Genomic DNA, 24,986 nt, shown 5'->3' with positions numbered 1-24,986 from the left:
GAAGCCCCTCCCTGCTGGCCACTGGAACTGGCAGAACCAGTCAGGCATCCGGGCTCCAGCAGAGCCCTCCCTGGGCCGGGCTGCCCCAGCCCTCCTGCCTGGCCTGGGTGGGGGCCGCTGGTGTGAGCCCCAGCCTGGAGGGACTTTTCTCCTGGAAGGTGGGCATTTTTTGCGGAAGCAGGGCGGGGGCTGGGGGGGTTCAGAAACCCAGGGACTTGGCTCCACCTGAATGCCCTGCAGTTCCAGGGGACAGGGTAGGGAGGAGGGGGCGGGGTGAGGCCAAGGGAGCACGGACGGGAGGGGGGAGAAGCGAAGGAACGCGGGAGGGAGCGGCTGGGAGTGCTGCCAGCGGTGTTATAAGCACAGGGTTTTATCGAACACAGTATGCCCAGAAATTAAAGGGAGTGAAACAGAAACCCGGCTGCCGATAAGGCGGCGGCGGCGGTGGCAGCGGCAGCCCCGGGCAGCCGCGTATGGAATTACTGCAGTGACCTTGAGCCAGACCCTGTCAGGTGGAGGGAAGGACGCCGAGAAGGCAGGGCCTGGGAGGCTAATTCTGAAATGGGGGAGGGGAGAGGAAGTGGGAGAAGGGCCAGCAGGGGGTGTGGTGGGTGTTGGGGTACAGCTGTCTCCTACAGAAGGGCCCAAGGAGAAACTGCAGGGAGGTGCTGGGGGAATCTGAAGATATCCCCAGAGGGAGACGGCATCCCCAGAGTGAGAATCAGAGACCTGGCCAGTCCTGTGCATAAGTTTGTCCAGAGTCTGGGGTGCCCTCAGCAGCCCACGCCCCCTCCCCATGCTCTTGTCCCCCATGCTGGGTCCAGCGGGAGCAGCTGGGGAGCCGCGGTGCCCTTGTTGCTACTACAGGAGGAACAGGGGAGGGAGCTCCTGTTCTAAGCGCCGGCCCTGGCGTAGCTGTGTCCCAGGGACTCTGGGGCAGGGGTGGGGGCTGCGCTGGGGCTAGGAGGGCATCAGAGGTGTGCAGAAGCCTATGGGGACCGCCACCAGAGATGCTAAGTCCTGGGGTGGGGAGAGAGTCCCCGAGGCCCCTCCTGGGGTGGCAGGGAGGGAGGGGCAGCAGGCACGGAGTCCCCAGATCCTGGAAGCCCTGCCCTTCTCGCCCACTCCCCGGCCCTGGGAAAGAGTCTGAGCCCCAAGCCCACTCTTTGCCCCGCCTTCCACATCCACGCGGGACACGATTCACCATCGCAGCCAGGGAGGGGGCCTGGAGGACGCTTACCTCTGCGGTGGGCTCCCTCGGCCCCAGCCCCAGCCCAGGCAGCCTCTGCAGTGACCCTTGGACCTGGAGCAGAGCCCCGGAGCAGCTCCTAAGCCATCCACCATGGACCCTCCTGCCGGAGACCCACCCTCAGTGAGTGGCAGCAGCAGGGTCCCCAGAATGGGCAGCAGCTCTGCCTGGAGCCGGCAGCACTGGGCTCGCAGGAAAGTTGCTCAGCTGGCCGGGCAGGTCTGCCTCAGCAGTAACAGGACACAGGAGGACGCAGGGCGCTTAACCCCTTCCTGCTGCCAGCCAGGCAGTGCCTTCCGGCCTCCAGGGGGAAGCCTGCCTACTGGCCGCCCCAGGAGGGGCAGATCTGGAGCCAGGGGCCCACTTCCACCCTGCAGTGAGTTAACCCTTGCTCTGCCTTTGCGGCAGGACAGGGCAGAAGTGGGGGAGCTCCTACATCCCCCCTGAGCCAGGAGGACGTTCAAGGAGTAGGCAGGACTGCTCCCTGGAGCTGCCCTGTTGTGGAGGGGACTTAGCCTTCCAACCCCAGTGGGAGGGGTAACCTGCTCTCTCCAAACCTGTTCCTCCACGTGGGTCCTTATTAGAAACACCAAATGCAAACCCCAGGAACTTCCAGCCGTGGTCACACCCCTCACTGCCCCCATACCTTTTCTGCTCCATCAGCTTAGAGACCACCTGCCATTAGCAAAGGAGCCTGGAGCCCACTGCCCACGGGAAGCCCAGCCCTAGTCGTTGCTACCGACAAGAAACAATCCTGGGAATGCCTCAGAGGAGAGCACCTGCTCTTCTAGCCCCGTTCGCATTCCCAAGCTTTCAGGTCCAGCCGCCGTTTTGAAGGCAGAGAGAAGGCTTGAAGCCGGATGGCTTGGTCTGAGGAGGGGGATGAGGTGGACTAAAACCCCGAATAATCACCTCTGGCAGAGGACAAGGGGGTGTGGCCTCTATGGATCCAGGGGTGTGGTGAGTGTGAGCCCAGTGACTAGGATGGGGCCCGGGCCCCAGCTGAGTGGGAGGATCTCGGGGCAGGTTCTCCTAGCCTCACATTCTGTCACACTTGATGATGATGCTTGGGGAAGACCTGGCTTCCGGAAGCATGACCCTCAAGGTGTGGGCCGAGGCAGGAACAGTAAGGTGTGGCACTGTCTGTCCTGTCACCTGACTCAGTCCTTGTCCTGCTCCCAGCCTGCTCTTCTGCTCATCAGCCCACATAGCCCACACCGCCCTGGGTGCAGATGGCTCCCGGGTGTCTGAGGGCAGGTGACACACGGGGGAACCTGGGCCACGAGCTGACTTCGTCAAGATCCACCAGCGAGGACACAGAGGCACGGCAGCAGGGGCAAAGACCCAAAGGTTCTTTATTGATTCGCTATCCAATCTCCCAGAAGGTGGCTCGGCTGCACGATGCAGGCCGTGCTCAGCATTTCACGTGGAGCTGAGCTCATCAGCCAGAGCCATGAGGTCGGTCACCAGGGTGTCCAGCAGCCCACAAACCTGGAAGAAGGGGACGGACACCGCGGGCAAAGGGTTGCTCGGGGGAGAGCACCTCCGCGGGGGAGGGGTAACCACAGCTCTGAGAGTTCCAGCGGAAGTTCTGTTTTTGCAAAGCTTTGCTTAGTCAAACCTGCACGGCTCCCTTTGACATCCAGAGCCTGCAGATGTTAAAGGAGCAACTCCACAGGACCCCAGGGAGCAGTGCCCCAGTTCCTTCCCGTAGGATCACAGATCCACAGACTCTCCAAGACCACGCAGGATCCTCCACATCTGAGAGCCGAGGGACAGTCTACCCCCATGGGCCCTGGGTCCTCTCACTGTCTAGACCCCACTGAGCACCAGAAAATCAGTGACGTCACCGGCAGCAGACGGAAGTTCCGGTTGAATGAGATCCCTTGTGTTACCAGAATGGCGATGACGTAAGCCCAGCTCCCCAGCTATCCGCATCAGAGGAAGACAAAGCAAGGTCATCACACCACTGACTATCCAGCGTGGCTCTGCGGATCTCCCCCCCCTGCTGGATCTCTAAGGACCCGGAGGAAGCCTCTCCAGTGCTTCTGAGCCCTTAGAATGGCTGGAAACGCACCCTTGCTAGGGTCTGGAACGCAGGAGCCGCTGCCCGAGGCAATGGTGTGGGGAGGTGGGGGACCCCTGAGAGGGGTTTGGCTCCTGAGGGCTCCACCCTTGCTGCCCTGGGCATGTGAGTTCTTACTCTCAGGACTGGACTAGTTACCCAGAGAGCCGGCTGCTAGGAAGCCAGGCTGCCCCTCAGCTCTGCCGACTCTGCACACGCTCTGCTGGCCTTTCTCTTTCCACCGTGACCTGAAGGAGCACAAGGCTGCCCCAGTGCCATGCTCTTGAACTTGCCACCCTCCACAACCGTTAACCCAAACACACTTCTTTCCTTATAGATTGCCCCAGAAACGGGGCAACTGACACGAACTGACACGCGTTCTCCCAAGCAGGGTGCACCTGACAGACAGGAGGTGGGAGCAGCAGAGAGGGGCCTCCTTCCCCTTTGCCCGCAGTCTGCTTCCAGATGGCAGCTGCAGCGAGCAGCTAGAGCCCACGCCAGACCCTCTCACTCCTCTGTTCAAGGCCCTGCAGGCTTCTCACTTCACCCAGAAAAAAAGCCCCGAATCCCCACAATGGCCCGTCCTGGACGCACATGGCCGGCTGGCCCTCCACACTCGCCAGCCCTCCCCACTCCGGATGGGTTGCTCCCCCTGCTAGGGCACCCTTCTGGGGACGGCCACCTGGCCACCTCCCTTCAATTCTGTTGGAGGTCAGCTTCACCACGAGGCCCACCTGGCCCTGGTCCATCCTCTCTTCCCCACAGTACTCTGCACCTAACACCCCAGGTGTATCTGCAAGGTCTCCGATTCCCACAGCCATGCGCCCATCACTGACGGGAGGCCACGGTGGCAGGCGTGAGCGGGGGGAGGGGGGCATGGCTCTGGGCTCTCCCCTCACCTCCGTGTGGAGCCTCTGGGTGTATTTCTCCATGACCAGGGGGTCTATGGGCTCTTGAGAGGGGGTGGCGCTGTCATGGGAAGTCTCTTCCGAGGAAAGCCTGTCCCGGCTGGAGGATTTCACCATTTTCTTGTCGTCCTTTGCCTTCTGCTTCTTGCTGTTGACACGGTCCTGCGTGGACACCGGGGGCAGGCCCAGCCTTCAGTGATGCCCCCCCAACAGCAGCTCAGCGGGGAGCCGGGCCCGCCTGCCCCCAGCCCCTCCCGGCCCGCAGGCCCCAGCATGCCTCCTTCCCCGGCATCTTGGCTCCTTTCTTGTCCTCCTTCTCTCTGAGCCCCGTCTGCTTCTTTTCCTGGGCCGCCCCCCTCCGCTCCTCCTTCCCGGCTCTCACCACGGCTGCCTTCACCTCCGTGACGGGGGTTGACTTTTGATCTGAGGGAGGCGAGGGGAGGATACCATGGCAGCCCTCGGGGGGCGGGCTAACAGCATGGGCACATGAGGAGGTTTAGGGTGATGGCCTTGAGCCCCGTCAGCGCCCCCCACCCCGACGGCGTTCAGGGAGCCCTGCAGATGCTCTGTCCCCTAAGCCTCTCGTTCAGGTGCATGACCTTGTGGAACAGGACCGCGGGATGGGAGGGGGGTGCAGGGAGAGACCTGGGTTCCGGTCCCAGTTCTGCACTCCCCCACACAGGGCCATGGACATGTCAGTTAACTCCTCTGGGCCTCCACCTGCAACACCAGGGCCCTGAGCTAAGGTGATCGCTGAGGGGGCTGCGGGGCTGCAATCCTGATGGGAGGGGAGCAGGGCCGGCTCCTCGGGCTCAGCCTAGCAGAGCCTCCGCCCCAGGTGGCCCGCGGCTGGGGCTGCTCCGCCATGGGGCAGGGGCCGGGAAGACGACACGCGAGTGGCCACGCGGCGCCTGACCTTGCTCCTCCAGCACATCCAAATAGACGGTCTCCTTCTCAGGCAGGCCCAGCAGAGCCCTCAGCCACAGGGAGTGGCTCACCAGGCTGTCAATCACAACTCGCCACAGCTGCAGACTAGAGGGCAGAACACATGGGGGAGAGACCAGCACTCCCTGTTTACCCTTGAACCTGAAGACGCTCTAGTCCCCTGCCCTGCAAAGACTCTGGTGCTGGGAACTGCTATGGAAACGCCTGGCCTCAGAGTGGCGCCGGCGCCCCCATAAGTACCCATGTAGGGGCTCAGATGCAGCCTGGCTTCTTCCAGGTGGTGGCCAAGAGAAAAGGGCCTAGGACCAGGGGAGGAGATCTGCATACATTCAGCCCCCCCCCCCAAGTCCCTCGGAGCAAGTTCCAGATAGGCAAGGTGCAGGCTCACAACCAGCAGAGCAGCGGGTGCTCTGAATGGACCCTGCCCTGCCCCTCTTCTCACTGCCCTCTGCTTTCTCCCTTTTACATTCCTCTGCTCCAAGAGGAAGGAAAAAAAAAAAGAAGACGACGACAACGATGACGACGACGACAAGGTGTATTCTTGAGAGCGGCGGGCAGGGACTGTTAAGGGCAGGCTCCAGGCATGGGTCTGCAGATCTTTCCACAGCCCCGGAGCCCTGAGACAACCTCCCTGGGAACCCGGCCAGGCGCTACGGAGGGAAGCAGGGGGCACCTACCACATCTGGTGCAGGAAGTTGGACTGCACCGGCCTCTGCTCCTGGCACAGCTCCAGGGCTGCCTTGTTGAGCCTGACCAGGGCGTCCTCTCTCTGGTTCTCCTCAGGGAGCGCCACTGCTGCCTGGCAGGGTCACAGGCATCATGAGCATCCTGTGGCCTCTAGTGACAGGCATGGTGACAGGGAACAGGTGGTTGGAGCCAGGAGAGGATGCAGCCTTGGGGAGTCTGTCGGGGGGCTGCCCCTCCCCACACCAAGAGATCTGTGGCCGTGAGTTCCTTCTGCAGGGTTTTCCAAGGTCAGAGAGGGAGCCCCTCCTTTACTGCGGTGGCCCAAGTTCCCCAGGCATAAAGAGATGGCTCAAGAGCTTGCTCTCGCTGCGCCCTCAGGAGGTTTGTCTCACTGGCCGTGGGCAAGGGGGGCTGCTGGGGCCTCTGGCGTGGTGCAGGGTGGGGGCGCTGGCACCCAGCTGCACCGGGGCCACCCTCCACCATCCCTCCCCAGGGTCTGGCGAGCACCTTCCTGAAGTACTCCAGGCAGAGGTTCCACTTGGGCAGGGCCAGGCCATCCAGATCCCAGGAGCTCAGGGTGCCATCTACGTTCAGGGTCTCCTCCACCAGGATTTCCTCCATGATGCTCTTCTGCGGGGCACTCTTGGTCCCCGCACCCGTCTTCTGGGGTCCGGCGGAATCTCGGCTGTCCCTGAAGGCCTTGGTCTCTTGACGCTGAGCTTCCAAGCCCGGGACCTTATGGTGCTCATGGCTCCCCGGGGTCTTCTCCAGATAGGACGACGGCACCACAGTCACCAGGGCCCTGGGGCCCAGGGGCTCCTCCTCGCTTGGCCAGGCCTCCTTGGGCAGCAGGACCGCGTACTGGCGCCACAGCCGGTGCAGGCTTTGCACCACTTGGTACTGGTAATGCAACTGCAGCAGGAGCAAGAGAAGATGCGTGAGCAGGAGGCTGGGGCGCAGGTACCCGGAGCGCAGGCGACCGGCTCTAGTTTCCCGTGGTCCCCTCAAGGACACTCAGGGACGAGGCCAGCAGGAACAGCTGGGGCCTTAGCAGCTTCCTCCCTCCCCTTCAACCAGAGCATCTGCAGCTTTTTGGAATCTGTGTTTCCAAGTAAGACCAGGTTCCAACAAAGGAGCTGGTGGGGCTGTTCTCACTAGCTAAGGTACCTCGGGTCAAGTTCTGAACCTCACTTAAGCGCCAGCATCCCACGTGCGTGCCAGTTCAAGTCCCAGCCCAGTGTCCTCAGTATCAAGTGAGGATCCGAGCACGACCCATCTCCCAGAACGGCTCCCAGGAGCAAGTGAGTGACTTCTGGCGGACGCTCAGAACAGGTCCCGGCACGTGGCAGGGTGTGCTGTTACAAGCGCCTGAGGCGCTCACGCAGGGCCAGGGCCAGGGCCAGGCTGGTACCCGAGGATTCCGGTGGTGGAACAAGTCCTCCTCGGTGAGACAGGTGTCCGTAGCTAGCGGCGTGGGCTCCGGGGTCAAGACTCCCATCAGCAGCTCCGGCAACAGGCTCTTGGCAATGCTGAGTGCCTCCTGGGAAGCCAGTTTTCTCTGGGGGAAAGGAGAGTGGCACAAGATGGCAGCCCAAGCTCACAAAACCCGTGCAGTGCTGACAGGAACCAGACCCCCTGGGATCTGCACCTTCCGGCGGATCAAGTTCCCGCCACTGTCTGCCTCCCTCTCTCGCATGCATGCGCACCCCTATTCCAAGGCTCCCCTCTGGGTCTCCCCAGACACTCTGAAGAGGGAGGAAAAAGACACAAGAGGAGCAGTCCCAGGGAAGCTCTGCTCCTTGTGGGTCCCAGAACACAGTGCTTCCGCCGGGTTAGGAAGAGGGGGCAGGGGTGCAGGGTGTGGGTGCCACTGAGAACCATGGCTGGCCACACGATGTCACCAAAACCCAGGGGTGGGGCATCGGCCACAGCAGCCCACAGACAGCCCCACAGAGGGCAAAGGGGGCCGCACCACGAAACCCCGGGCAGGTGGCCGAGTCCCAGGTCCCACCTCACATTCACTCCACTGTGACAGCTCCTGGAGCGGGAGGGCGGGCAGATGTGCCCCTCTCTTTAAATTGCTCTCTCTGGTTTTGAAGTCTTATCAGTTAAACACAGTAGCACACAGCAGTGAACCCAGTACACGCCAACGTGAAGGCTCATCTGTTCTGTCTGGACCCAGGTAGGAACTTCCATGCCGTCTCCACATCCAGGATCCGTCTCATTCCTTTCTAACCCAGTGGGGGCCACGCCTGGTGGGGCCTCAAGCTCTCCCTCCCCCAGCCTCTCCCACCCCATCTTTCACATCACAAAGCCCTAGGCTGAGCGACAGCAGCTACCTGTTTGTGAAAAATTCACTCTAAGCCTGGGAGAAATAAGACCCCTGCAGAGGCGCACCCGGGACACCCACGTGGTGCCCACAGGGGCCGCACGTCCCAGCTTCCTTACCTCCAGTAACTTCCTCTCGTCTCTAAAAATGTCCTGGGCCAGGGAGATCGCATGGAGATTGACCTGCAGGAGAGCCCCTCCCAAGAGGGTGGGATGGGTTCCAAACTCCCAGGATTCCCGGAAGATGCCAGCAGTCAAAGACTTGAAGAAGAAGATGAAGTTCTTGGTTTCTCCCGGCAGAATCACACCTGAGTGAAGAGACAGAGGTTTGCAATGAGGAGGAACTGGCAGAGCCTGCACTAACGAAGCCTGCACGTTGGCTGTTAACTGAGCCCTCAGCCATGCACACGCATCTAACTAAGCCCCAGGTCAGATGACCAAAGGACTGTTTCCCCTGGGAGAGGTTTCCAGGGGAAGAAGGTGAAACCTGGGGCAGCCCCAGGCAAGCAGGCAGGGGTCCTCCAGCCCCAGGCCTGTCCAGGTGGGTGACTGAGCCCGTAGCTCTGTCTGCAGACACGGATGATCCGATCGATCATGCATTTGACAAAGACAATGTGGAAGAGGGGCTCCGATGTGCACGAAGGAGACTTTGGCATCTCCCAGACCCCGAGGACCAAGCCAGACCAGCCAGGAGCCAGCAGACGGGCAGCCCCTCCTAGGTACCTTCCCGGTTGTCAAAGTAAAACCGCTGCATCCTATTCCTCTTCATAGCTTGGAAAGAGTCCCGCTGGGGCCGCCGCCGCCAGTCATACCAAATGGCCACCGTGCCATTGTTGACCACGGTCAGTTCTGAAGATGTTTTCTCCCCTCCCACGGTCTCAAAGGTCAGGCACACGCCAATTCCGACATGCCTCTGGGGAAGGGAGGGGATGGGGAAGGGAGGGGTGTGAGCAAAGTCTCTGTGGGAGGCCCTGGGGGAGGGGCAGTTGTCTGGGTTTAGCACCCAAGGTCCTACGTCCCATGTCTGGCCACTCCCAGAGTGGCATCATACCCCAGTGAAGTTAGAGTTTATAGCCAATCAAGACTCCTGCTCTTGGGGCCAGTATTGTGGTATAGCAGGTAAAGCTGCCACCTGCAATGCTGGCATCCCATATGGGCGAAGGTTTGAGTCCTGGCTGCTCCAACTTCCAATGCAGCTCCCTGCTAATGGCCTGGGAAAGCAGCAGCAGATGGCCCAAGTGCTTGGGCCCTCACACCCACATGGGAGACCTGGAAGAAGCTCCTGGCTCTCAGGGTAACTGGCCTAGCCCCAGCCATTGTGGCCATCTGGGGAACGAACTAGCGGATGGAAACTCTCTCAAATAAAAACATCTTTAAAAGACAAAGAACAAAAAAGAGATTGCTGTTCCTTAGTTTCTGAAGAATATTTTAGAAGCTTCTTAAGAGATGGGCGTTCAGTGCAGCAGTTAAGACTTGGGATGCCTGCATCCCAGATTGGGAGCACCCAGCCCAGCTTCCAATTCCTGCTTCCTGCTGATGTACACCCCCGGGGAGGCAGCAAGTCATGGCTCAAGTACCTGGGTCCCTGCCACCCAAGTGCTAGGCCCACATTGAGTTCTGGGCGCCTGGCTTCAGCCTGGCCCAGCACCAGGTGTTGTGGGCATTTGGAGAGTGAACTGGCAGCTGGAAGATCTCTCTGTCTTGGCCTTTCAAAGAAATAAAAAAACTAATGACTTTAAAAAGGAATACCTGTGTGAGAGAGCTTGCTTATTAACAAAGCTGAAGGCTATCGGATGGCTTGTGACACTCTCTTTTCAGCCTTGTGATTTTATTCTTGCTCAGGTTAGTGTTGCTGTTACCATTTTCAGACACGCTGAGTGTATGACCAGATAAAAATGCAAATAAGAGCCTGAGCCGGCTCCTTGTGACTGCAGGGTCACCTTGGGGCTGCACCGGCAGGGGAGGCCCTTCCTGCAGGTGAGGGAGGGTGAAGGTGGCTGTACCTTGTCCTGTGGGTTGCTGCCTCTGATCCAGCAAGCCGGCTTCCCACAGAACAGCAGAGAGGGGCCAAGAATAGGCATGGAGACCGCATCAGGGTAACTGGCCAGTAAGTCTCTGTAAGAAAACCCCAGGAGGGGCAGCCATTGTGGTGCTGTGGCATAGCGGGTGAAGCTGCCACCTGTGACGCCGCCATCCCAGATGGGCGCCGGTTCATGCCCCAGCTGCTCCACTTCCGACCCCGCTCCCTGCTGTTGGCCTGGGAAAGCAGTGGAGGATGGCCCAAGTACTTGGGTCTCTGCCACCCACACGGGAGCCCCAGAAGAAACTCCTGGCTGCTGCCTTCAGCCTGGCCCAGCCCTGACTGCTGTGGCCATCTTGAGAGTGAACCAGTAGATGAGTCCTTTCTCTCTCTCTTCCTCTGTAGCTCTGACTTTGAAATACAAAAATAAATCTTAAAAATAGAAAGAAAAAGGAAAAACCCAGGAGTTATTATCTGCAAAACTGCCGTGGTCATGCCCCACAGAACCCACACAGAGGGCTGCCAGCCAGGCTCGAGGAATGCCAGCTCTGCCCTGCACCTCGGAGCTCCATTCCCCTGGGCAGGCGGCTTCTAGAAACACGCCTCTTCCAGCCTCCCAGCAGAACGGCTCTCGGTACACGGCAGTGGGAGGCGGCGGGCCCCATATAACCAGCAAAGGAACGCCGGGGAAATCCCCATTCAGAGCGGCTCGTTGCAGAGGAGCAGATGGCGAGGGAAAGCCAGCACGGGTGCGGGAATGGGCCGGAGGAGGGGCAGCCGCCGCTGCAGAGGCTGCCATGGCCGTGGCCTGGTCTCAGCGAGGGGGGTGCCCCTCACTGCTTCGCTTCGGCTTCTCTCCCGGGGCACGGCTGGACTCACAGATGCACCGTGTCTTCAGAGGAGCTCTCCTGGCTCCTCTCAAATGCTGTGCTGTCTTCCGCTGCCACAGCCGAGGGGAGCTGCCCTCTGCCCACCACCTCCAGGCCATCGGTGTCCTCCGAGAGACCGAGAAGTGACAGATTTAGCTGCCGGAAGCCAGGCACCACCCGAAGGGGCCTAGACTAGGGCAGGGATGCATGACCCACCTGCTGGCTCAGGCCTCGCTCTGCTGGGAGGCCCTGCAGCTCCTTGCGCCGGTACATCAGAAACACACTCCGGTCCCAGGTGTAGCGGTACCAAGCGTCCCTCTGGGCCAGCAACCCTGGAGCGTGCCGGTCCCGGGACCCTCAGCACGGGCTGCTGGGCCTCCCCTTCCCGCCCCACTTCTCACAGGCTCTGAGGGAGACCGGCCCAGCACCATTTCTGGGAAGGGTGAAAAATACAGCTTCCCAGGGACAGCTGGACTCCGGTGCTCTCGCCCAGAACCTCCTGCAAAACGAACTTCCAAACAACCCAACATTTGCATCATGGCAAAAAATCACCACAGCACCATTGTGCTGCCCCATGGGCCAGGGCCTCTTAGTTCCCTCGTTTTACCCTCTAAACCAGAGAAGCTGAGGTCAGAGCAGGTAAACAAACTCTCTGGGGTTCACAAGCCCAAGACAGCTGGGACCCGAACCCTAGGCTGTGTCAGGCAGGCTCGAGCAGGGCTGACAGAAACAGAGCGCATCCACCTGCATCATCCTGAACGTTCTAGATGTCACATGGAAAGGGTTTTTTTGTTTTGTTTTGTTTTAAGAAGCAAAAAGCAGGTGAGATTCATGTTAGTTACAGTTTCTTTAATCCAATATATTCAAAATATGGTTATTTCAACATATAATCAATATAAAAGCTATTTATAAAACCCTTTTCCACACTCATTTTCACAACCCAGGAGGCTGTCTACACTGCTGGCCTGCAGGGCTCCAGGAGCTGCGTGCGGCTGCCCCGTGCTGTACTGCTCCTCTGCCTTCCCTACCGCTCCCATCACCATTCTGCTCAAGAGAAGGTTCTGGGGCTTACCTAACACAACACGGAACTAGGAAGCAGTCCCAGGTTTGTCTCACAGCAGAGCCACAGTGGTTACGGCTGCACTGCCCTGACTCTGGGCCCAGGCCCCAGAGGCCAGCTGGCAGCCGTCCTGCTCCTCACCTGTCTCCACCTGGATGCAGCGGGGCTTCCTGATGTGTGTGACTGGTTCCACCAGGCCACGCTGCGTTTTTGTCTTGGTCATGAGCAGACCTGTCATCTCATTGCCCAGGTATTCCAGCGGTGCCCAGAACCCACCGGGCTCCTCATAGGCCTGGCGAGGGAAGACGGACAACTCTGAGCACCTCAACGCTCCAACACCTGCCTGGGCCAGAGGCTGGGGGAAGCTGGACAGACAGGGGCAGCACAGACTGCAGATGCTCCCTCTGGGGAACTCACTGCTGCCCCAAGAAAACAGCCGCACTCTCTCTCCAGTCTGCAGGCTGCCCCGGTGCGGCCTACACCTGGCGCGGGCTGCTGCGGGCACAGCAGTGACAGAGCAGACTTCAGCAGGGTGCCTGGCGTGGTCCAAAAGCTGGAGTCTAAGCTTCTGGGAGACAAAGGCTAAGCCTGCTCTGGTAACTCAGTGCCTGCGATAGCTTCCTCTTCAAACTGACTACCAGTGACTACCATAGGCTGAATCACTTAACCGACAGGTCCCCCAACACCCAACACTAGGACCATAAAGGCCTCCAGGCTTGACGATGCTTTGTAACTGATCCCCAACTTTGTAAACTGAGACAGGCCAGCCTCGGTGTCCAGGATCCGCCCCTCCCTCCCCCCAGCCACAGCTGGAGGGGCTCCAGGCTCCTGGGAATGGCCATCCTCACTTTCCCATCATGCTGTGTTGGAAGTGAACGGTCGATGCACTCTCGCTCCTCCTGGATCTGTCTGTAGGTCTCCCCAGTGTGCATCAGCAGCTCACTGACTGGCTTCTTCAGGTGTTCTAGAGAGAGAGAGAGAGAGATAGGGGCACGTGAATGCAACCCTTCCACCAGGTCAGAACACACAGGGGCCCTGCAGAGGGCCACGTAGAGCAGTCCCAGTCACTGGGCTAATTTGGGGACCTACTAAGACTTAAGAGTGAGAAGCTCTTGGGAGTGAACAGCACAAATGTGGTCAGTCCACATCAGATTCTGAACAGGTCAAAAGAGAGAGGGAAAAACAAACAAACAAACAAACAAACAAAAAAAAACAACCAGGCCAGAGTCCGCACCGCATGGTGGGTGGAGGCCAGGCGGGAGCCCCACCCACCCTGCTCACCACTGAGGGCTCCCTGCTGCTTCTTGCGCAGGGCTAGGTGATGCTGCCAGTTCTTCAGAAAGTTGTGCTTGGGAGGTGGGGCCCAGGGAAGTCTCTTCTTTTCCTTTGGGGTCTTCTGCTTCGATTCTTCTTTAGCTGAGATGAGGGTCAACAGACAGGGCGGGCTGTGGATGAGTTCAGCCAGCTGCAAAGCAGAACGTGGGCAGGCGGAGGGTGGGGGGAAGGCTCTGGACTCGGGCTGAGCAGAGACTTCTCGCCACCTGGATCCCTGCTGCTGTCCTGCTCTGCCGAGGAGTCCCTTCTTCAGGACCCCAGGGTGGCGGCTGACAACAAATAGAGCCCGTAGCCAGAAGAAGGCCTTGGAAGTGGCTGCCAGTCCTGTCCCCTCCAGACAGGAGACTTCTGTTCTAAGACTGTGGCCAACATCTTCTAGCGTGGCTGTCCTCACAACTGATAACTGCCACCTTCACCAGGGGTAGCTGAGCCTGTTTTGTTTTGTTTGCATGACCCCAGGTCCCCTGGTACCTGAGAGATGGACAGAAGCCTGGCATGCTGGGAAAGCCACCCAAGGGGTGTGTGCAAGAGTGGGCCAGCTCCAGGAGGAGAAATGTAGCAGGGGCACAGAAGAGGAGGGGGACACAAGGAGCAGGGACCCTCAGGCCTGAGGCCTCAGCCCACCCAGACCCGCTGCTGGGCTGCACAAAACAACCTCAGTGCCATCACACAGGACGTCTCTGGCAGCTGAGGTGTGCGCACTGGCTTCTGCGACTCGCTATGGAAGTGGGTGTCTCAGCGGAGGGTCAGCTAGCACCTCCGACTCCAGGCCCAGACACAGGACTGTGTCTCTAACCCCGCCCTGCGCAGCTCTGCCGGGCAGGGACTGAAAGGCCTTCGGTCACATCTCTCCTCCGGCAGCTCTGTGTAAACCCACCTGGGTATTCCCCCGAGCAACTGCTATCCTCTTAAAGTCTTGGAGACTCCCCAAGATATGGTGCGGCAGGATCTGGTCACGGCTCCCAAAGCTGTTGCCTGGACCTGAAGGGGCAGGAGAGGGAAGGGAGGACAGGCTGATAGAAACCACTCCAGGGCGGGCCCACGAAATCACAGGCCGGCGGGGCCGGGGCCCAGCCTGGGCCTACCATAGTAGTCCAGGGGCTTGGTGATGACATCTGGACTAGCCGGATGCGCTACCAAGCGGCAGACCTTCCTGCGAGCATCCTTGGGTTTGAGTTTTCGGATGATGAATTTCTGTGTGATGACAGGTTTGTCTTCCGTTTCCGTAAGATGAGGAATGTGTTGCTAAAGAGAGAGGAAACAGAGGCGGCTTCCAGCTGAGGCGGGGAGGAGGGAGAGCACCGGCCGTCTCCTCTGGCCCAGTTCTCGGTGGCATTCCTGAGGGCTGACAAATCTGTTTCTCCAGCCCTGTCCATATGTTCTCTGGAGGAGAGGCCTGTGTCACAGACACATGATTGCTAACGTCCTGGAGGCAAAGCCCTAACACCTGCTGCCTCTTCCAGGTGGAGTGTGGGGGCAGGGTTTAACAGCTTCAGCCACATCTGTGACCTTGCTGCCAAAACTCATTTTCCGACCTGCGAAATGGGGAGGTGGCCACCTGCCTGCCTTTCTGGGACACATGACACCTCTCGCTCTCATTTGCCTGTGGCTCTGTACGAATCTTGGACGTGGTAAAAACATACAACATACTAGACTCCTTTAGGTGCTATGGTGAAGAGGATCCGTGTTCAATGGATTTTTCCATGGAATGTGCCCCTCCCTGTGAGAAGGGAGCAGGTGGAGAGGCTGTGGGCGTGGCTGCTGTTCCAGACTGCGCAGGAGGGCCCCATCCCTACCTTCTTCAGGTCTTCTGTCTTAATGGCCAAGGCGAGAATATCATCTCCTTGTAGGACATTGCTAACAGGCTCAGGCTCTTCCTGAATGGGGGGTGTGGGCTGCTCAGGGACCTTTGGCCGCTTCTTTTCTGAAGAGAAGCAGAAAGTTCTAAGTGCTTAAAGAATTTCTCCTGTATGTATAACTGTTAAAAAACCCAAACAAACCACACATCTCGATTAGACTGCAAGGCCGCCGGCAGGGGAGCAGAGGCCGGGCAGCATTCCCCCGCCCCCTCCCTCTGGTCTGCCAGGGACTGAAGCTCCAGTAGCCAGGACGGAGACAAGCAGCTGTTCCATTTCAGGCCATGTGACTTAAAGCTGGACAACGCTGGGTACATATCACTTAACCTCTGTAGGCCTCAGTCTTCCCATCTGTGAAAACAAGAAGTTGGGCTAAATCAGTGTTTCCCAAATATGAATCCCACGACTGCCCCAGAATCTTCCTGGAGAGTTTTAGAAATACAACTTTTTATTTTTAAGACTAGCTTATTTATTTGAAAGGCAGAGTTACAGAGTGAGAGGCCGACATGGTCTACATAGAGTTAGAGGGTGAACCTGCTGATTCACTCCCCAAATGGCCACAACGGCTGAGCCATGGCCAGGCCCAAGCCAGGAGCCTGCAACCCTGTCTGCGTCAATCATATGGGTGCAGGGACCCCAGCACTTGGGCCATCTTCTGCTGCTTTTCCTGGTGCATTAGCAGGGAGCTGGATTGGAAGTACAGCAGCCTGGACTTGAAACAGCGTTTTATGAGATGCCAACACCACACAGGCTGCTTAACTCACTGCACCCCAAAGCCAGGCCCCCTAAATACCACTTCTTGGCTCCTTCGTGGAGCCAGGGCTGGCGAGCTGGGGAGCTGTGCTTTTTAAAACTCTGGGTGATTCTGACGCTGTTGATTTGGGGCCAGTGGATTAGATGTTTTCCTGGCCTCCTTCAGTGTTGGCGCTGATCTCTTCTTCTGGGTGAAGGCATCGGATTTCCTAAGGCACTGGTTCAAATGCAGGTGCTCTGGGGGGAAAGGCAACACACTCCATGGAGCACTTGTTCCATATTATTTCCTTTAATAAAGACCGTTCAAGCAGCACCTATGTGCCAGGAACTGTGCTAGTTCCAGATCTCAAAAAGCTCATGCCCAGCGACTACGGGGGCACCTGTGGGGTCAGAGAGGGCTTGCTCAGGAGGCGATGCTTACAGTGAGAGCCGAAGGATGAAGGCCAGGGAAACGGCACAGGCAGCAGGCATTCCCAAGGGAACGGCATCGAGGGGCCTGGAGGCAAGAGTGGCATAGACCCACGCCTGCAACACCAAGCATGTGTTTTTAAATAGCTGGAGCATAGCGAGGTGGCAGGTGGGAAGCAAGAGCCGGAGAGGAAGTGGGAGCCATACCCTGGAGCTCGGTGAGTCACCGGAAGGGCTCAAGAAGGGATGGCTCGGGGGCGCCACGTGGAGACGAGAGCATTTAGGAGTCTGCCACAGTAAGGGCGTGATGGATACCGATGGCGGCTTACGGACCGCACTGGACAAAAGTCAGGGGAACAGGCCTTGCTCTCAAGCAGTCACCAGAGCTGGGCATGGACAACTCACCAGGCAGGAGAGGACGCGTTCCCTGCCTGCCTCCCACTCAGGGCTCCCCGGGTTCCATGGCCACCCCGTCTTCTGCCCTCTAGTTCAGGATGATCTCAGGTAAGGCCTTTCACAAAACAAGCCCAGGAAAGCCTGCCTCCTGACTTCAGGGCGTTTAAAACAGAGTCTGGGGGCCAGTGCTGTGGCACAACAGGTTAAGTCTCCGCCTGCAGCATTCCATACGAGTGCTGGTTCATGTCCCGGCTGCTCCACTTCTGATCCAGCTCCCTGCTAATGAGCCTGGGAAAAGAAGCAGATGATGGCTCAAGTGCTTGAGCCCCTGCTACTGGTGTGGGAGACCCAGAAGAAGCTCCTGGCTCGGACCTTGCCCAGCCCTGGCTGTTGCGGCCATCTGGGGAGTGAACCAGCAGATGGACAATCTCTCTCTCCCTCTTTGTAACTCTTTCAAATAAATAAATAAATAAATAAAACAAAGTCTGGCTTTATCCATTGCTTCTCACAGTAGCCCAGTCTTTTAGTATCATTAAAAGCATCATGGCAGGTGTGTGGGTTCACAAAATCAAACTATCTTTTAAAGAAATGTCCATATAATCGATGGTAAAATAAGCACACCACCAAGTCGGAATCATTCCAAACCTAACTCTAAATTCAGCCTAGCCTTGGGCTTTAAGCTCTACTCCCACCTCTCCTCTACACAAACTCACTGAAGCTGGTGGCAGTCCACAAGAGAACTGGTACTACTTGAAGATTTGCTTTTTAAATGTTTTTTTATTTTATTTTAAAGGCAGAGAGACTGAGAAAGAGGGAGAGAGGTATCTTCCATCCACTGGTTCACATCCCAAATGCCTGTAGGCTCCAGGGCTAGGCCAGATCAAAGCCAAGAGCCTGGAACTCCATCTGGGTTTCCCATGGAGGAGACACAGCCATCCTCTGCTGCCTCCCGAGAACATTTGCAGGAAGCCGGAGTGAAAGCGGTTTAACCAGGGCTCAAATCAGATACTCTGAAGAGGGACGCAGGCACCTCAAGTGGCAATGGAGCTGCTACACTGTGGGGAGCAACTGGGAGCAACTCGGACTAGACTAAGTTACTGGAATTAAGACTTATTCTATGCATCTGCTCTCCCACAATATGGTGCTGGGAGAGGAGAAAACAGCTTCTACGCAGCTGCCTCCAGTTCAACCAATAAACAGCAGGACCTGCTCCTGATTGGAGGAGAGCAGCGTACTCGGCGTGTGGGCAGCCGAGTTGGGATTGGTGGAAGAGGACTATAAAGGAGGAAAAAGACAACATGCACCGGGAACATCTATCTGAAGGAACACCTGTGCAGCCCCCGAGAGAGCCGGCCGGCGGTGTGCCACTCCCCCGCGGAAGTGGGGAAAGTGGCAGGGGGAACCGCCCCCTCCACGGAGGTGGAGGGACGGTAGCCAACCCAGGAAGAACCAGCAGCAAACCCGGGGAGGGCCGAGCAGACGAAAGAACAGCGCAGGGTCCTGTGTCGTTCCTCCACGAAGAGGGGGAGCGACATAATGGTGCCGTGACTCGGATAGGAAGCCTAGGCAGGGTTTAGTGTCGTTCCTCCACGAAGAGGGGGAGCGACACTACACCAAACACCACCCTGAAGTTTTGCTTTTTTTTTAGTAGAATTTTTTTAAAGATTTATTTTATTTATTTGAAATACAGAGTTACAGAGAGAGAGGTAGAGACAGAGAGAGAGGTCTTCCATCTGCTGGTTCACTCCCCAGATGGACACAACAGCTGGAGCTGCGCTGATCCGAAGCCAGAAGCCAGGAGGTTCTTCAGGGTCTCCCATGTGGGTGCAGGGGCCCAAGGACTTGGGCTATTTTCTAATGCTTTCCCAGGCCATAGCAGAGAGCTGGATCAGAAGAGGAGCAGCCAGGACTAGAACCGGCGCCCATATGGGATGCTGGCGCTTCAGGTCAGGGCTTTAACCGGCTGCGCCACAGCGCCAGCCCCTGAAGTTTTGCTTTTATAAATATCTTGGTACTATTAATTATTTATATTTCCAGGACATTTGCTTCCTCTGCATCTTGGCTGCACCTATATCTTCCCAAGGAGAGAAACATCTCCTGAAGCATGTTTGTTACTGGTGGGGGTGTAATTACCACGTATGAATAAATACAAACCTTCACCACTGACGACCAATGCCCCCATTGCTCCAGGGATGGAGAAACTAGTTTTTCATGTTTGTATCCGACTGAATTAGGCAGGGAAATCCTGGTCTGAGGTTTTTCTGAGAAAGTCATCTTGAATGTAATATATCAGTGTTCAGGCAGGGAACTGGGTGTTTTAGTTAATAAACCATTTATTAAAATATATACAAAGTCAAATTCATCCTAGAAAATGTTTACCAAACACCTCCTGCATGTCATAAACTGTAGAGAAGATGGGATGAAAGTTTAAAGTGGAAGGGCGAAGACAGCACTATGGTGCAGCAGCTTAGGCCACAGCCTGCAGTACTGGATCCCATATGGGTGCCAGTTCGAGTCCTGGCTGCTCCACTTCCAATCCAACTCCAAGCTAATGTGCCTGGGAAGGCAGCGGAGAACGGTCCAGGTCCTTGGGCCCCTGCACCCACATGGGAGACCTGGAGGAAACTCCTGCCTCCTGGATTCGGCCTGGCCCAGCCCTGGCCATTGCAGCCATTTGAGGAGTGAACTAGCAGATGGAAGCTCACCCCCAACCCCCGTAACTTTGCCTTTCAAATAAATAATCTTAAAAAAAAAAAAAGTTTAAAAGGGACAGTGCAGGCCGGCGCCGCAGCTCACTAGGCTAATCCTCCGCCTAGCGGCGCCGGCACACCGGGTTCTAGTCCCGGTCGGGGCGCCGGATTCTGTCCCGGTTGCCCCTCTTCCAGGCCAGCCCTCTGCTGTGGCCAGGGAGTGCAGTGGAGGATGGCCCAGGTGCTTGGGCCCTGCACCCCATGGGAGACCAGGAAAAGCACCTGGCTCCTGGCTCCTGCCATCGGATCAGCGCGGTGCGCCGGCCGCAGCGCGCCGGCCGCGGCGGCCATTGGAGGGTGAACCACCGGCAAAAGGAAGACCTTTCTCTCTGTCTCTCTCTCTCACTGTCCACTCTGCCTGTCAAAAAAAAATAAAAAATAAAAAATAAAAAAAAAAATAAAAAAAAAAAAAGGGACAGTGCAGTGGCTAAGCCACCGGTTGGGACTCTTGCATCGCATACTGGATGGGAGGCTGGGTTCCAGTCCCGGCTCCAGTTGCCATTCCAGCTTCCTGCTAATGTGCACCCTGCGAGGCAGATGACGGCTGAGGTGCTTCGGTCCCTGACACCCACATGGGAGAATGGACTGAGTTCTTGGCTCCTGGATCAGCCCTGGCTAATGCAGGCATTTGAGGATGGGAGATTTCTCTTGCAGCCTTTAAGCTAGAATAAAAAAATATTTTCCAAATGAAATGTCTCCTTCTCTTGAGGAACTGAAGAACGCGGCAGACACAGCCAGCAACCCTGACGCTCCAGGAGCCTGCGTTAGCGGCACAGGCAATAGGTTCGGTCAGACATCAAAGGGGGAACGGATCCGTGGGATCACACAGTGTGGGGCTCTAAAGAAGGTTCAGAGGAGCAGCCGCAGAGGTGGCTTCCCAGACTAGGTCGGGCCTTGAAGGAGAGGCAGGCTTTGTACAGGTGGAGCAGTAAACGCAGATGTTCCAGGGGGGTCACAGCCCGGGCACCGCTGGAGACAGGGCCGAGCGTGGCAGGGCAAGGCTTGCCGGAGTGGGGGGGGGGTGTTGTTGGGCATGAGAAGGAAACCAGGGCATGGTGGCTCTAAGAGGATGGTTCAGTCATCCGATCTGCGGTCCAGGAGAAAGAGCGGGTGAGAGTTAGCGTTTCCAAATGGTCCACCCAAGAGGCAGCCAGGTGGACCGAGGGGCAAAGGCAAACTGGGGAGACCGGCCAGAAAGGAGGAGCCCCAGGGCTCATTCCAGGACTGCCCGCGGTGGGGCGGGCTGTCCTGCTGCTGAAACCCAAGCTGAGGGGCTTGAAGGAGCCAGCCCCTTCCATGGGGCATTGGGATGACAACTCCGCGGGGGCAGGGGCTCAGGTGGGGTGAGGGTGAGGGGTGGGAGAGGAGGGACTACGGAGAAAGAACCCTGGACTCTCTTTCTGCGTCTTGTTTTACCTAAATGTTTCTCTTTTTTAGGGTTGATTGAAGTCTCTGGGAAACTCTGACCTCAGGGCTGCCTTGAAGGAACCCAGGTGGGGACTGTCCCCACCAGGCAGAGCTTTATGGGGGCAGGGCAGGGCGGGGTGGGGGAGACAGTGAGGTCTGATACTGCTGGGACCAAGCTTTTCTGTTTCTTAGCAACAAGACCAGGGAGAGACCTGGCACTCAAAAGGGCTCTCAGGCCCCTAAACAAATTCACAGGCACCAGACTCGCCTGCATTTTTGAGAAACACAGCACAAGATGATTAGCTGCATTGTGGGGTGGGAGGTGGGGGGAGCACTGTCCTTACCACATTACAGGCTTCCCTGAGAGACAGCTAAGGAAGAAAGGTAACGTTCAAGTTCAACGCTTTTGGCTCCCCTCCTCACTCAGGTGCATGTTCTTAACTCAAGGGCTATTTGACTAAACGAAATCTCCCCTTGTTAAAAATAAACACGCAGTGAGAGATCGTTCCTTGATTTGTTTACAGAAGAAAGTTCAAATCTGATTACAGTCTCCCAGAAACTAGGTGAGCAGGAGGTGGTGGCTAGGAGAGGCTGGACTACCCTTGGAAAAGGGGGACCAGACATTTTTCTCTCTCAACTATTAGAAAGTGTGTCACGAAACAGCATCGGCCTTTTGTACTATGAAGAAGCATAAAAAAAAAAAAAGCCATGCTGAAAAGCTACCAAGCGCTTGTTGGTTTTCTGGGCCTCCCAGGGAGCCCCCTGGCCCCAGGCCTGCCTGGCCCTCCCCTCACTCTGAGCTCTCCCCAGGACGCCAGGCTGGGTCTTCCCAGGGCCGGCAAGAGCACACCTAGCCTTTCTCGCCCTTTCATGCTTGGGCCCCTGCCTCCCTAGGCAGCCCCTCTGGCTCCCATGCTCACAGCTCCGAGAACTTAACGCTGCTTTCTAGACCTTGAAGAGCAAAAGCAAGCTGCTGCTGCTCCTTTTTTTTTTTTTTTTTTTTTAAGTCTTCCATAAATGGCACCTTCTTCAGAAAACCTTCTCCTAACTCTAGCATCCAAGGGTTGGTGCTTTGCCCTCCTGATCCCCAATGGGTGCCTGTATCCAAGCATTTCTATTTCTACATTTGTCAGAATGTCCTCATTAGACTCTGAGCTTCTTTCTTCTTCTTCTTTTAAAATTTTCATTTTATTTGAAAGGCAGAGAGAGGGACCAGCATGGTAGCACAGAGGGTTAAGTTGCCATCTGCAATGCTAGCATCCCATATGGGCACTGGTTCAAGGCCCAGCTGCTCCACTCTCCACTTCTGATCCAGCTCCCTGCTAATGTGCTTGGGAAAGAAGTACAACATGGCTCAAGTTCTTGGGCCCATGCCACCCAAGTGGGAGACAGATGAAGCTCTTGACTCCTGGCTTCAGCCAGGCCCAGCCCCAGCTGTTGCAGCCATTTGGGGAGTAGACCAGCACATAGAAGCTTGTTCTCTCTCTCTCTCTCTCTTATTCTGCCTTTCAAATAAATAAATAAAAAGAAGAAGAAGAAAAATAGAAAGAAAGAAAGAAAAAAGAAAGGCAGAGAATGAGAGACCTTCCATTTACTGGTTCACTCCCCCAAATGCCTGCAATAGCCAGGACTGGGTCAGAGTGAAGCCAGGAGCCAGAAACTCAATTCCAGTCTCCCATGTAGGTGGTAGGGACCCAATTTCTTGAGCTATCATCTGCCCCCTCCCAGTGTATCCATTAGAAGGAAGCTGGAATCAGAAGTGGAACTAGGCCTTGAACCAAGGTGCTCCAATGAGATGCAGGCATCCCAAGCAGCAGCTTAACCATGGCAACAGATGCCCCTACACCCACTCCCCCACATTCTTTTCCCCCATGTGCCTTTCTATGAGGACCAAGTTCACACAGTAAATACTGACACCCCTGTTGACCGGCTCAGGGCTCACATACAGTAGCACTGGGCAAAGGGAAACAGTGAAGAAAGATTGAAGAGGGGCGGGCTGCAATTGGGAACCCGTTGCTGGGGGTCAGCCTGCTGTCACACACCCTGTGACTCTCCTCCCATCTGAGCCACGGGGCAGCTGTGGAGACCAGGAAGCAGTCCTATCTAGCGATTCCTTCCGGGTTAACCAAGCCGGACAAGCACCCCAGCGGCTGCAAAGAGGCATGTGGCAGGAGACGGCGGGCGGGAAACAAGGAACCGAGCCGGGCTTCCTTCTGGGTGTTTCCAGCAGGCTCTTCGGTGACACCCGCGCAAGGATACACACCCAGGTGCTGGGTTTCATCACCCCAATTCCTCTCCCCAGGGGCGCCATTCCTGACCCTCCTAGCCTTAAAGCCTTTTCTGGCTATTCACTCACCCAGCCCGGGGAGCCTGCCTCCTGGTTACCTCCCTTACACTGGGCTGGAGGTGCCTTCCCACCCAAGGCCACCTGCCCACCGCTGCTGTCCGAAGCCCCGCGTCCCTCTGCCAAGGCCCGCTGCACTGCGCGCCTTCCCTCCCCAGGGTCCCTGCCTTGCCCATGGCACCCAAGGCTCCCACTTCCTGGTAATCTTTAAACCTCCTCCCCCGAAGTCATCCCCCACCCACCAGGGCCCGTGACCTGGCCCCCATCCTAAGAACCCCGGGCCCTGTCCGGTTCTCCTGGACGCCCAAGGCAGCCAGCGCCAACCTTTGACGCTCTCTGTGGGCTCCATGAACTTGTTCGCAGGTATTCTGAGGCGGGATTCCTTCTTGAGAGACTTCATGGTGCCGCCCCGGGCTGTGAGCGTGGGCCTGAGCGGCCGGGCCGGGGACACGGAGGCTGCGCGGCACCCCCCGCGGCCCTGCGCGCCCCCGCCCGCCAGCGGCCGCGGCTGCGTCCATAGCAACCAGGCCCCGCGCGGGGGCGCGCACACACCCAGCTTGAGCGGAGACTGCTTGGAAGTCCCGTTCATCTTCAGGCCGCGGCCACGCGCACGCCACAGGCGGCTCCTCGCGCCGGCCGACCCCGAGAACGCCTCTGGGCTCGGTCCGTGGCGTCACAGGCGGCGCCGCGAGCGCCGTGACGTCACCGGCCGGTCCGCGCCGATGCCCCAGACCCCGGCCGCGGACTCCAGGCTGGCCTTCTCCCTGTCCTACGCACGCACACAGCCGCCAGCCTGCGGGTTCTTGCTTTCGGGCCGCCCTGAAAACTCCGGGGTGGCGGCACCTGGTGGCCTCACCTGCCAATCCCCGCCGCAGCCACCCTGGCCTCCATCAAATCCAAACTGGCTAAGCTTTGGCTCTGCTTTGGAGCCTTGGCACACTGCCTGTCAGTCCCTGGAGGTGTTGCCCTGATCCCCCCGCGTTGAAAGGAGCCTCTGGGACTGGCGTTGTGGCTCAGCAGGTTAACGCCCTGGCCTGAAGCGCCGGCATCCCATACGGACCCCGGTTCTAGTCCCGGCTGCTCCTCTTCCGATCCAGCTCTCTGCTATGGCCTGGGAAAGCAGTAGAAGATGGCCCAAGTCCTTGGGTCCTGCACCCACAGAAGAAGCTCCTGGCTCCTGGCTTCGGATCAGCACAGCTCCGGCCCTTGCGGCCAATTGGAGAGTGAACCCTCAGATAGAAGACCTCTCTCTCTCTCTCTGCTTCTCCTCTCTCTCTGTGTAACTCTTTCAAAAAAAATAAACCTAAAGAAAGAAAGGAGCCTCTGTCTGTTATTCCATAAGTGCACCCTTGCCTGCCCTTCCCCCCAGCCCTACCTAACATTCTGGAAGCATCTAGTCCATGTGGTGGTCTGATGTCAAACTTGCTGTCAGGGGTAAGCGCCAAGAGAGCAGCCCCTCCCACCCCCACCAGTACCACGTGGTCCTTGTCCTTCCCGCCCAAGGTCTAATACATATTGGAACCGAGTTCCATCCCAGCTCTGTCTGCTTGCTAGCTGCGAGTTCTTGGTCCAGTCTCTTGACTTCTGCAGCCGCTTGCTCCCAGGG

At 57.6% G+C, this 24,986-nt stretch overlaps 1 protein-coding gene and 1 long non-coding RNA gene across 5 annotated transcripts; one reads left to right on the top strand and one right to left on the bottom strand.

The window, feature by feature from the left end:
• Window positions 1-37: 37 nt before the first annotated feature.
• LOC127484473 (uncharacterized) lies at window positions 38-6,097 on the top strand. Its single transcript, XR_007911505.2, has 2 exons — window positions 38-158; window positions 2,432-6,097. It is a non-coding gene; the product is annotated as an uncharacterized lncRNA (long non-coding RNA).
• Window positions 2,580-24,692, bottom strand: MYCBPAP (MYCBP associated protein). Of its 4 annotated transcripts, none has more exons than XR_011383277.1 (20): window positions 23,705-23,912; window positions 15,650-15,673; window positions 15,263-15,390; window positions 14,552-14,711; window positions 14,344-14,447; window positions 13,413-13,596; window positions 12,980-13,095; window positions 12,273-12,423; window positions 11,288-11,403; window positions 11,082-11,197; window positions 10,186-10,297; window positions 8,906-9,095; window positions 8,303-8,490; window positions 7,266-7,412; window positions 6,362-6,766; window positions 5,845-6,004; window positions 5,139-5,254; window positions 4,500-4,645; window positions 4,214-4,384; window positions 2,580-2,740 (listed from the first exon to the last, which is right to left on the bottom strand). XR_011383277.1 is itself a non-coding variant. In XM_051825541.2 (20 exons), the coding sequence occupies exons 1-20, from the start codon at window positions 23,778-23,780 to the stop codon at window positions 2,672-2,674; spliced, it is 2,841 nt and encodes a 946-aa protein (XP_051681501.2). In that variant the 5' UTR covers window positions 23,781-23,911; the 3' UTR covers window positions 2,580-2,671. The 4 variants fall into 4 exon arrangements, 3 of the variants coding, with proteins under 3 accessions (XP_051681501.2, XP_051681503.2, XP_051681502.2); XM_051825541.2 differs by having other exon boundaries at window positions 5,845-5,966; window positions 23,705-23,911; XM_051825543.2 differs by lacking the exons at window positions 15,650-15,673; window positions 23,705-23,912 and adding an exon at window positions 23,933-24,692 and having other exon boundaries at window positions 5,845-5,966.
• Window positions 24,693-24,986: the final 294 nt, after the last annotated feature.

Source organism: Oryctolagus cuniculus, chromosome 17 (assembly GCF_964237555.1).
Source record: "Oryctolagus cuniculus chromosome 17, mOryCun1.1, whole genome shotgun sequence".
Classification (NCBI taxonomy): Eukaryota; Metazoa; Chordata; class Mammalia; order Lagomorpha; family Leporidae; genus Oryctolagus; species Oryctolagus cuniculus.
Note: the sequence above shows the minus strand (reverse complement) of the source record. Positions and strands in the feature narration are given on the sequence as shown.